General features: G+C 45.2%; 1 protein-coding gene across 1 annotated transcript in view; it reads right to left on the reverse strand.

The window, feature by feature from the left end:
• Window positions 1–236: 236 nt before the first annotated feature.
• The window catches only part of Lrrc8c (leucine rich repeat containing 8 VRAC subunit C), an 82,614-nt gene continuing 70,450 nt past the window's right edge, over window positions 237–12,400 (reverse strand). The window contains exon 4 of the mRNA XM_048447132.3: window positions 237–6,697. Within this exon, the coding sequence (XP_048303089.3) occupies window positions 4,427–6,697 (2,271 nt within the window). The 3' untranslated portion in view covers window positions 237–4,426. The remainder of the gene's footprint in view (window positions 6,698–12,400) is intronic.

The raw sequence follows: 12,400 nt of genomic DNA on the forward strand, positions 1-12,400 counted from the left end.
TTGTCCTCCCGATTATACATTAAAGCACTAATTACACAAACGACGCTCCAGGGACACCTTAGGCAGATGCAGCCAGAATTAAGGAAGGAAACAATTACTCACAATTATAAAAACTAGCTCCAACAGTAAGGGCAAATGAGCCTGTTTCCTGCAGCCCAGGGAACCTTGGTAATGGCTGAAGAGCAAAGGAGAAGTGCAACTTCTACAAGCAAGTAAGAAAAGGACGTATCCCCAAGTTAAGTTACAAAAATGATTTTATTTAAGTTATGTTTGTTCCTATACACTACATAGCCAAGTAACATTAAGACATTTCCTTTCATGAACATGTATTATGACAAATAAATTCTCAGTCTTTTTATTGGACAGTCCAAGAAGTTTGCCAGCACTCGACAATCTGAATGCATGTGAACACCGTAAACAAATGCAAGACAAACACGGAGCAAGCACGTAAGGCATGGAGCGGCAACCCCAAGAGCACGGTGGGAGAATGGAGACAAACAAATACATTAGAGACCATTCTGGTCAGGGGGAACACCTGTAATCCAGGGCCCAGGAAGGTGAGGCAAGAGGCTCTCAAGTTCAACGTCAGCCTGGGCTCAGAAACCAAACCAAACCCTAAACACATAGTGGTTGCTATTTGGTCAATAAGTTAAGCAGTACGTGTTTTATATCTGTCTGGTTAAAAAATAATTCCTTGGGACCAGAGGGAGACTCTCTTTTCTCTCCCTCAGACAAACATAAAGACACCATCTTTATTAGTGGATGCCATTGGAAAAGGGGAATGGGGTGCATACTTGTTTGGAAGGCTGATGTCAAATCATCAGAACTTTGAAGATTGGGAGCTAAATCTGAAAACTCATGGCAGCCCTAGCTAAGAGTTTTTTTTACTTTGTCTCTAAACAGACAAGATGCAAGCTTCATGTAGAGCCTTCTAGAAACTCTCATGGCCACCATGCCATTTTGTTCACTGAGTATGACCCTGTTCCCGAGATCCTGCCTGCTCCAGTGTAAACTGGATTCAGCACCACACGTTCAGGAATCACAGGATAACACGGATGCTGTCTCTGTCTACTTTCTGAAAAGCTGAAATTACATCAACAATTTATGTTTATTTGCAAGAGTACTGTGAGTGAATTTTGTATAAGTGGACCATAAATGTTCCTGTTGGAATGCCAACACCGCTGATTGGGCATCTGGGGTGAAACTGGACCAGAGACTGAGAGAAGCTAAAACAGAAACCAGCATGTGCTAAGAAACTGAACTCCTTCTCTTCCAAGAGACCCAAGAAAGAGCCTGCCTGTCTCAGACCCTTCCAAAGCAGGGCTTCAATCAAAATGAACAAAATCCACAGGGCAGGGACATTTCCCGAGCTGCCTGAAAAAGAAGACTTTGTTTGCTGTTCAAGATGCCGCGGAGATTGCTGGAGCTCATCACAGCAGCAGGGTGGGCGATCTGAGAGACCTACGTGTAGGCACCAGACTTGATCTCATTAAGAATTCTGATATTCAAAACCAGATCAAATCCTGCAATAAGAAAACACAATACTGTTCTGAGGTGTTATCTTCTTAGGTGTGTTTATGATTTTAAAAATGACATTAATTAGTGGATGCATTTTGTGTGGGTGCTCACGCCATGGTGCTTGTGTGGAGGCCAGAGGACACCTTATGGGAGCTGGTTCTCTCATTCCACCGTGTGAACCCCGAGAATCAAACTCAGGTCCTTAGTCTGAGTGGCAAGTGCCTGTTACTCACACAGCCAGTCCCTTATGGGGCTTTATTAGGACCTCCCAACCAAACCACCACCAGACAGCGGCTTGTTCTATACTCTGTGGCTAGACGTCACTCTACAGCTTATTCACGTGAGCCGAAAGCTGCCCCTGCAGTTAAGAATACAGAATAATACAGATGGCACATTTGAGGTTAACACAACAGTTCGTTGTGAAGCCGAGGTTGGACAAATTGTTGGCTGACCTCCTCAGCAAGAGCACTTGGAAAACACAGAGTGACCGGGGGAACGGCCTCTGTGCACTGAGTTGGATCGAAGAACTCTAGGAAATTCAGCAGTTCAGGTACCTGAGTTTCTCATTGGAAGGCTAAACAGTGATCAGATGCATCTTACTCAAGAATGTGAACAAAAGCTTGCTGTATTAAAAAGGACAAGCATCAGAAAATTTAAAGTCTTCAAAGTTAAGTTTGAGGCTTTGGAAGTTTTATAAAATTGAGTAGAAAGATCTACGAATATTTTCCTCTTGGTTAAAACATAAAGTCACAGAACTACAGTGGTTTATTGAGTGTTATTTACAACTTAGGTTGGGAGCCAGTCTGCAGCGTCATTATGAAAATCAAATTATTTTGGGAGCTTGATAAAATTGAATTATTGGTGACTTATTTTAGTTATGAAGCCATATGGGATTTTCAGCTAACGCCAGTAAAGGCTTGGGCATAAATACGGCATTTGACCTGAATAGCTCGCTTTGAAGGGTGATGCTGGAAATAACCATAAATTTTAACTCTCAAGACAGTATGGGCCACTGACTCGGTTTACCTTTTCACAACAGGTCACACATGCTCAAGAACCATCTGCCCATAATTCCCCTGTCTAAGACAGAGCTGCTTCTGAACACGACACAGAGCTCACTCACACTTAGGATCTCTGAATGCTAACATTGATTGCTTCTTCATAACGGTGTAACAGTATTTCAAAATATTATTATGTCAATTCCAGGTTTAAAGAAATCGTGGCTGAAACTTCAAACGGAAAACAGAAGCATCTGCTCCGTGTGGCTGGACTCAGGACGATGAGCATTGGCCCTGTTTCTCTGTTTTGTAGTCCAGGGGGACTCAGTTCAGCTCTGGGGCATGCTCCTGGACATTCTGTCACTGACCTATAGCTCTCCTCTTCAGTCACACAAAACTGTGTCTGCCCAGTGCCTCCCAGAGCTGCCTTCTACACGTCTGCAGGACACAAAAACAAGGGCTGGGCAAGGCCAAGGGGCCAAGAAAGCATTCTTCAAAGAGGGTGTCAAACCCCAGGTTGCCTTCCTACTCTCAGTGCTGAGTTAGGGTTTTTCCTTACGTCATGGACTGTGCAGCTCGAGTCTGCGTACTTCGCTGGATTTTAGGCAGACAAAGGCAAGGAACAGCTTTGCCAGCCACCAGGCAGGAATTATTGCTAGGTGACCACACCTACCGGCTGGTCACACATCTGGAAAGTGACAGGACCGGCCGACTGAAGTAAGATACGATTTTAAGCAGAGAGTCAAGGGGTTCCCATGCTTGCATCACGAGCATCTGCGTCCAGGGCAGGCTTGCGGGAAGCTGGTACCTATATCTATGTATGTACTGGGCCGTTCTGATCAACAGGCAGGAGGTGTATTGATAATCACTGCACAGGGCCCAAGGAAGGGGCGGGGCCTGCGTGGACTATATCGGCTTTTTGAAAGACTGCCTTAGTAGCAAGAGTGCTTGCCATCTGATGCTTCTACATATCAAGATGTCAAAAATGATTAAATTACTCAAAACAGGCTTCTGATTCTATGATTTAAAATTTAATTATCTGCTACAATATTAAAATAAATCTAATTTCCCTAAGGTTGTTCACCAGTACCACATGGCAATACTGAGGTGGATGAGGGGGGGGGTGCTTAATTTTTAATGATAAATTTTTAGAATGTTGGTAAAAATATAAAACAGCTAAATAACAAATGATAAATGAACACAAGGGTGGTAAGCAACGGGGGTGGCCTGCTTCAACCACTTAAGAAGCCCATCCGAGGCTAACTGAAGCTGCTGTTCAGGAAATGATACAATTAACTGTGTTGGAGGAGGGAGAATTTTCGCTAACACTCGGTGACAATGCACTTATGTGAACCTTACACGCTGGAGTTCCTACAGAGTGGAAAAGTTGGCCAATGAAGAAGGCAGCTGATATTAAAATAATGGCACAGATGCCATGACACAGGATAAAAACACAAACAAGGACCCAGACAAGTAGAAATGTTGTTAAACAAGGTTAAAATGGTGTTGGCAAAGTTATCTCCAGCCTTTAAAAATATGCCAAAAAGCACACAACCTACTATCCCTTTCCTTCATGAGAATGAACTGAAGTGAAAAAAAAAAAAAAAACCCAAAGCCAGATGGAATTCACCCATTCCTGTTCGGAGAAAATAATAACAGATGCATTAGCTTCCAGAACAAATAAAATGTTAAAATATTAATACTGAAAAAAATACAATTAAATTTTTATTAAAAAATACATAATCCTTACTCAATCTTTGTGTACATTTTGTCTTGTGTGAAAAACAAAAGCAAATACCCCCCCCCCAAAAAACAAAACAAAAGTAATATAGGAAAGGCAATAAGCTACCTAATTCTTTATGTCGTATTTGGTAGAAGCGTGTTTCAGTCATGTTTTGATGAAAAATAAGTTACTCTGTTTTCATTTGCTCCCGAACATCTGAGGGCAGAGTCTCAAACAGAGCATCTTCTACAACTAACCCGGCTCGCTTCAGAGCCCGGCAGTCTCCCAGCTCAGGAGGGAGGACTTCAAAGTGATTGCCTTTGATGTCCAAGTAGGAAAGAAATAGTAAATTTCCAATTTTTGGTGAAAGGACAGAGAGGCTGTTTTTCCCAATCTTCAAAGTTTTAAGTTTCTTGCAAAAGTAGAGTTCATCTGGAAGGCTTTCGACTTTGTTACACGTGATGGAAAAATACTGTAAACTTTGCAGAACCCCGATTTCGGGCGGGATGAAGCGGATGTCATTATAGGACAAGTCCAGGTATCGGATTTTGTTGCAGAGGAAGAGGTGGGAAGGCAACACCTCTACCTTATTGTGGCTGAAAAACAGTCGCTCCAGGCTGGTCAGTTTCTTGATGTGCTCTGGGATGTAGGTGATGCTGTTATACCAGAGTTTGAGCACGGTCAGCTTCCTCAGGTGCTGGAAGCTCATGATTTCCTCTATGGACTTCAGGTTGTTTCCCTTCAGGTCCAGCTCCTGCAGGCTGAGCAGGCTGAACACGGCGTGGGGAATGCGCTCCAGGTCGCAGTGCACGAGCTCCAGCTCCGTCAGATTCGTCATCTTCTTCAGGTTGTTCAGCATCACCAGCTTGGTGCCGTCGTTGTGAATACACATCCTCTGGAGGTGACTGGACACATCCACCACGGCCTGAGGGATTTTGGAGACGTTGCTTTTGATGGAGAGAATCTTAAGGCTTTTGAGATCCCGCAGGGACTCCAGGGTGACATTCTTGGAGATGTCGTGACTCAGAGAGCCGACCAGATAGAGCTCTTCCAGATTGCGGAGGCCGTACATCCAGGGGGGCAGCTCCCTCATGTCATCAAACTTGACGCTCAAGACCTTGAGGTTTTCCTTCAGGAACGAGAGTGCGGCGCTGTGGATTTTGACGGAGCACTGGTGCAGGGAGAGCTCCTGAAGGTTGTCGAGCTGGGCAATGGTGGCAGGGATCATGACGTTCTTGATGATCTCTAGCTTCAGAGACTGCAACTCTGTGATTTCAAACACGGTGTCCGGAAGGCCAGACAGCATGATCAGAGGCAGCTCCAGGCGGTTATGGGCATTCGTCTGCAGCTTCTGCCTCAGTTTGTCGGGGGTCCACTCATTATTTAAATTGAGCTGCTTTAATTTGTTCTCGCTGACCTCAGACAGAAACACGGCAAACCGCTTGGAGTAGAGAGGGTCATACTGGTCTATCATGTGAAGCATAAAAGCAAAGTCGTTTTTCACATCTGGAATGTCATCAATGCCAGTCTCCTGCCGGACGTACTCGAAAGAATATTCCCTCAGGGAACGGTAGAAGAGCCAGTATAAGGTATAAAGACACGTCAAGCCGTAGATGCTCACGAAGCACAGGTAGCAAAAGGAGAGCTTAGAGAATAGATGAGCCATGGTGTGATTGCAGGAGAAGTTTTTATAGCCTGTCATGTCCTGGATGTCCACATTACAGTCCACTGTAAACTGGACTTTGGAGACCAGAGCGCTGTTGTACGCAATGATGATTAGGAACTTGATGACCTTAAGCACGGTCTGTCTAACGTACATGGCATATAGGATGTCACCTTCTTCCACGTGCAGCCTGAACTTCTTCACCTTCTCAAACAAGGCCTTTGCCTGCTCACCCTCCTTTTTGTCCAGAGCCCCTGCAGTAGATTTGTCAACCACAAACTTCTCAGGAATTGACTTGAGAGACTGGGAGTTGACCATGCTGCCCTCAGGACCGGGCTGGATGGTGTTGGACCTGCTCATGTTATTCTTCCTGTTGTCCTTCTCTTCAGAGTCCTCCCCAGACACTTCAGAGAGTGCCCGCGTGGTCCATGGGGAGTCAAAGCACTTCCCCAGGATGGAGATGAAATGTTCTATCTTGGAACTGGAACCAGGGAACTTGAACCAAAAGTTGCTGCAGAGCATGAAGACCAGGGTGTGGATGAGCACGAGGTACGGGAAGTACTTGGCGTACCAGTGCAGGGCTCGCTCGTAGCACATCTGGTTGATGAAGCTGTATTGCTGGAGGTCCAGGTCTGTCTTCAGCCCTTTCATCTCCACAGTGGCAGGGTTGGCTGGAGAGGGCTTAGGTGGAGGCAGTGGGGTGGTGCTGATAACTGCCTGAGAGACATTGGAAGCAGAAGAGTTCTGGGCAGGCTGCACTCTTTTCGGAAGGCAGATGATCTTGTCTTGCATGACCTGAAATACAGAAAAGATAGTTTCAAATTATATTACCCAAAGAGCTTTTGTAATGTCATTAGTGCAAAGAAAGTAGCAATAACATCCAATAAATGTCCATTTCCTCTGCCTGGAGAACATAACACTCAATTCCAGCACCAAGATTTTATTCTTAGCTCATGTCATAGAAAAATGAAATCTTTGATTTTGTTCACCATATCAAAGATTGACACAAGGCAGTGGTACTGTCGTCATGGCAACGTGAGTATTTAGGGAATATCCAGTAATTTTAATCTTTGTATTTCTTCTCTCCCTGTGGCTGGGGTGAATTTTGTCTTGAACTGGATGGTTTTCAATGCCATTGTCGTTTGTGTATGAGACGTGTACACGCTGGAAAGAAGAGAGATGGAACCAGTTCCTGGCGTTCTTGTTTACGGCTTTTTTCCCACCCACATCATCTACTACACGCATGATTAACATAACTGGCTTTGATGTAATGGGGCTCTCACAGAAGCTTTCCCACGTTCTTTAGAGCTGAGAAAACAGACACAATACTCAACAGCAACCCATTCCTGCGTGAATCTGCTGCCGTGGAGAACAATCCTGAGCCCCTCTGCTCTGCCAGGGCTTTGTTGAGAAGTATACAGTTTAAGAACATTAAGCAGCTCCTAGGAGTGAAACACACAGAGGGGAGAGGGCACCAACTGTCTGGGGTGAGGCAGGGGACTCCTGAAATCACCCTAGAGAAGTCACCCTCACACAGAGGCTCAGGAACATGGAACAATTTGGACAATAAACAGTTTGGAGGACAAATAACAACCAAAGAGCACGGAGTAATGGTGTATGGAATTAGTAACTCAGGGACAGTTGGTTTGGGGCTGGCGAGGGAGTGGCTAAAGGCACTGACTGCTAAATCTGCCATCTGGAGTTTGAGCCCAGGGACCTACAAGGTGGAAGAAGAGAAGTGACCTCCACATATGCACACACAAATAGACAAATGTAAACAAGAAAATGATAAGTCAGTCTATATCTTTAAAGATTAGAAACCCAGTGCGTGGTGACTCTTCAAGAGCAAGGACGTTGTGACAACAGAGGAAGGAACTGGACGCATTGCAAAGTGGACACTAAGTAAGTGATTACAAGAGGGTGACACCGGCACTGGGGCCACCAGACGGACCCACAAAGCTGACAACCAGCGGAGGGGTACAAGGCTTAGTGAGGTACGTGGTACCCAGGTGCTGACTTGCTGACAGACACCCTGGGGCACTACAAGCCCTTCTGGGTGTGGGTGCTATCAGTGAGAGCAGGAAGAACACCTCTCCTAGGGATGAGGATGATGATGACGACAATACCAACACAAGTACGTTGTGCTCAACACAACTGTTCTTTTTCTAGTATCACAGGACTAATTTTGAATCATCTCCTTTAAATTTTATTTTATTAGACAGGGTATCATGTTGCCATGGGAACCAAACATCCCATGGAGCTGAGAATGACCCTGAATGCCTACTTTCCTTGTTTCAACGTCGCAAGTGCTAGGATTCCAGTGTGTCACTGTCCCTGGTTTAACTGTCATCTTAATCTGATAAGGCAGTATGCTTATGATTCCCATTTTAAAGTTCAACAGACCAAAACATTAAGTGACTCAGTGACATCACCTAACCTACATCCTGTTATTTTGCATAACTGATAGGTTTGAAAATATTGCTTTTATCTTTTTTTTTAAAATCTCGTTAAAGCTGTATTTTTTCTCATATATATGTGCATGTGTGTGTGTGTATGCATGTCACGTGTTTGGGTGCAACAGAGGCCAGGAAAGGGCATCACACCCCCTGGATCTGGAGCTATAGGTAGGTGATGAGCAGCCCAACCTGGGTGCTGGGAAACAAATTTGGATTCGTCAGAAGAGCAGTAAGTGGTCTTAGCCAGAGAGCCAACTATTCACTGACCTTTATGTTTTTAATTAGAAAATTATCTTTATTTGGGTTGGGGAGATGGCTCAGCATTTAAGAGCACTGGCTATTCTTCCAGGGGATTGTGGTTCAATTCATGGCAGCTCACAACTGTCTGTACCTTCAGTTCTGGGTGATCTGACATCCTCATACCAGTGCACATAAAATAAAAGTTAAATAAACTATATATTATATATATGCTTATATATAAATTATCTTTATTCTTTCTCAGTTATTTTATACATTTTCATCTCGTTACCCTCGTTTATCTCCTCCTCTTCCTCCTGCCAGGAATGTTCCTCTTCCTAACAAATGCGGACCCTAATTTAAGCCTTTTGTGCGTGTGCACTTGTTTAATTGGGGTAGCTTCAGAATGGCGCGTTCTTTCTGGAGGAGTAGTTTGGTTTGCTGGTAAGCTTTACAGTTCTGTGTTGAAAGCAATTCCCCTTCGCATTTGAAAACACGATTCCATTTCCTCCTGTTTATTTGCCAGAGAGATGCCCGCTGCCAATTTAGTTGTTTAGTGAGCAATCTATCTTTCTCTACGGCAGCCGTGAACACTGCACTGAATCCTGGATTTCCCTAGTACCGCTTTAATTCTGGATACATGTGGATCATCTCTGCTCCATACTTGGCACAGAGGACTCAACTTTCTTCAGTTTTAGAAAGCATCTGCCAATGCGACTTCACACGGCTCCACCATTTTCTTCCCGTGGACACATGTTTCTGCCTCGCGGTCCACCTTCCCTAGCAAGGGTGCACCCTGAGGTTCTCTCTCTCTTGCTTGGATCAGGGAGAGGCCAGAAGTCACTTCTTGGGCAACGGTTGTGGGATATCTGAACACTGTGTGAAGGTGGACTGCTGGGATTGGTGTGATGAAGAGCAGAGTGGCCAATAGCTAGGCAGGAGAGTATAGGCGGGACTTCCGTGCAGAGAGGACTCTGGGAAGAAGAAAGGAGACTTCATCAGCTGACTTGGAGCAAGTTGGATATGCTGTACTATGGCCTTCTGAGTGCTTGGATTATGTATAAGCCCAGCTTAATCTCAGCCTTTTTTTTTTTTTCCAGTTTTCTTCACCCGTTATGGGTAAGGTGCATTTGGAGTGGGAGGTGGCTTTTCACTGCCTGAGTGTGCTCTTGTGATGTCTGCATCCATCTGGCCCTGGGGACCATCGCTGGGCGTCATCACAGACCTCTGGTGTTTCACTGGGGGTGTTATCACCTTCCAGGTCCATGCTGGGACACAGGGAGCAGGCCGACAGGAGCTCTGGCTGGGAGGTACCCTAGGGCAGTTCCCTCTGAGGAACCAGCTTTAGCTTCCGGTCCATTACCATTCTTCCAGGGTCCTTCTGGGAATAGGAGCTTTGGCTTCAGAGAGTGACCAGGCTCCAGTCTCTTACCTTGCCTGGAACGTTTCTAGTTGTCTTTACCGGCAGAAGTCAAGTTTTTGCTCATTACTGCTTGGCTTTGGAAGGAAGCCTGGAAGTTGATTTAGACTGGTCAGTCTACTCAGCGCACCATTCCTGCTCCAAGGACACGCTTGTCTGGGCTGGCAGCCCACCGGTGTGCTTTGCTATCTTATTCATCATGACTCTCCACCTAAAAGGGGAGCATTCTGAAATCTAGCATTTTACAAGGTTTTCCATAACCACAAGTATATGTTACTAACAAAGTTGTCCTGATATGTTCTTTAGCCTGCAGTTTATAATCTGGAAAAGCAGGGCTACACAGTGGTTAAGGATATTGTTGTTCAGTTTGGTTAAGGCAGATTTGTTGCTGTTTTGGTTTGATTTGCTTTTTAAGACAGGGTTTCTCTTTTTAGTCCTAGCTGTCCTGGATCTCACTATGTAGACCAGACTGGCCCAGAAACTCACAAAGATCCACCTGCCTCTGCCTCCTGAGTGTTGGGATTAAAGGCGTGAGCCACCACCACTCTAAGGCAGATCTAAAAAAAAAAAAAAGGAATAGTCTTTTAATTTATTCTTTGGTAACTTCATATACATGTACAATGTATTTTAATCATATCTAACCCAAATCTCCCCCACTCACCTAGGTCTTCCCAATATCCCTCCCCCTTTATATCTCTTCTTTTATATTTTTAATAACTCACTGAGTCCAGTTAGTGATGCCTGAATGCCTATAGGTGTGGAGATGTCCACTGGAGCATGGATGACCCACCACTGACCACATCCCTGATGAAAATGACTCCTCCTCCTCCTCAAGCAGACACCAACTGCCAACAGCTGCTCAGCTGGGGTCTTCATGAACCCATCTACCCCTGTACTGGCACTCGGACTGGCTTGCTCTTTCCTGTGCAGGTGAGCACAGCTTCTGGAAGCTTATGACTCTGGTGGTCACATCACGGCCAGAAGACAGCATTTCACAGCGTGCTCCCTATCCTGTGGCTCTGACACTTTTTCTGCCCCTTCTTCCTTGTTGGCCGGGAAATTGATTCAGATGCCCCATTAAGGACTGAACATTCAACAGTCACTTATTCTTAACACTCTGACAAGTCATGAGTCTCTGGCCTGACTGCTGCCACTGGGTAGATATTTTTCTTTTGAGTCAGGACTTCATGTATCATAGCTACATGACCTTGGATTTGCTAATTAGCTTGAGAGTGACCTTGAACTCATGATCCTCCTGTCTCTACCTTCAAAGTGCTGAGGCATGCCCAAACCACCATACTTGGTTTGGACAGTACTAGGGTTGAACCCAGGACTTTGTGCATGCTAGGCAAGGACTCTAACAACTGAGCTACAATTCCAGTGCGGCTATGGTAGATCTTGTCCCCAGTAAAAAGGCAGGTGAACTATACCAAAGATATTCGGTCTTTTGCAGGAAGAGCTGACTTGGCAGTGTAAGTTATTTTATTTTGCCACTAGCCAAGCAACACTGATTCATCATAATGTTACTGTCTTGACTAACCTTTATATTAAATATACATTGTATATACTAATTGTCTCTGTCATTCTCCCTTCACTCCTCAGAGATGCAGACAGCTGGTACTAAATGTGATCCCCTAAAGCACTGATAACCAGGGTGCCCCAAATCAGACCAATCAAGATATCCCTGCTGTCCTAAGAAAGACTCAGTGAGAAACGCATCCTCAAGTATTCTCTGTGACTTGTTTAGAAACACCAGGGAAGTGTTCTTTATCAGCTAAAGCTGACCAAGGGTCTGCTCTATACGGCTGACACCGCAGGAAAGAGAGCGGCACACATAACGCTTGTTCCGCCGCCTCGCTAGAGATGTAACTGGCTGTACAAAACATGGACAAGAGCGCAAGTAAGGCAGTGTGCCCTCCACAAGGGAGGCACAGGAAGTGCAGTAGGAGCTTGGGTGGAGGAGGGGGTAAGGGTGGGGCTCCAGGAAGAGGTACAACTACTACATTGGGTCTTGAAGCTTCTAGACTTGAATACAGCACTGGGGAATGGAAGGTGGGAGCCTTGTAGGTTCCGAGGACGGGAACAAAAGGCTGTGGTGGGTGGGAGTGAAAAGCACTAGGAAGATGGACTGTCACTCTCCCTCACTTCTCCTGGAAGTAACTCTCAGGCACTGAGGCACCAGTTAATGAGCAAACTTAAGTACTGTCTCCCAGAAGCCAGAGCACAGAGGACAAAGCTACCGCCAACAGGCAGCAGTCTTGTTCTTGCAGCAGAAGGATTACTTCAGAAAATGCTGACTTTGTTTCAAGGGCATTGAAAATGTTTTAAGTATCATAAAACCTTTCAGGGAATGAGGAAGAATTGAAAAATCAGGGCAGATGGTGC

The sequence above is a fragment of the Myodes glareolus genome, chromosome 8 (genome assembly GCF_982192425.1).
Source record: "Myodes glareolus chromosome 8, mMyoGla1.1, whole genome shotgun sequence".
NCBI lineage: Eukaryota > Metazoa > Chordata > Mammalia > Rodentia > Cricetidae > Myodes > Myodes glareolus.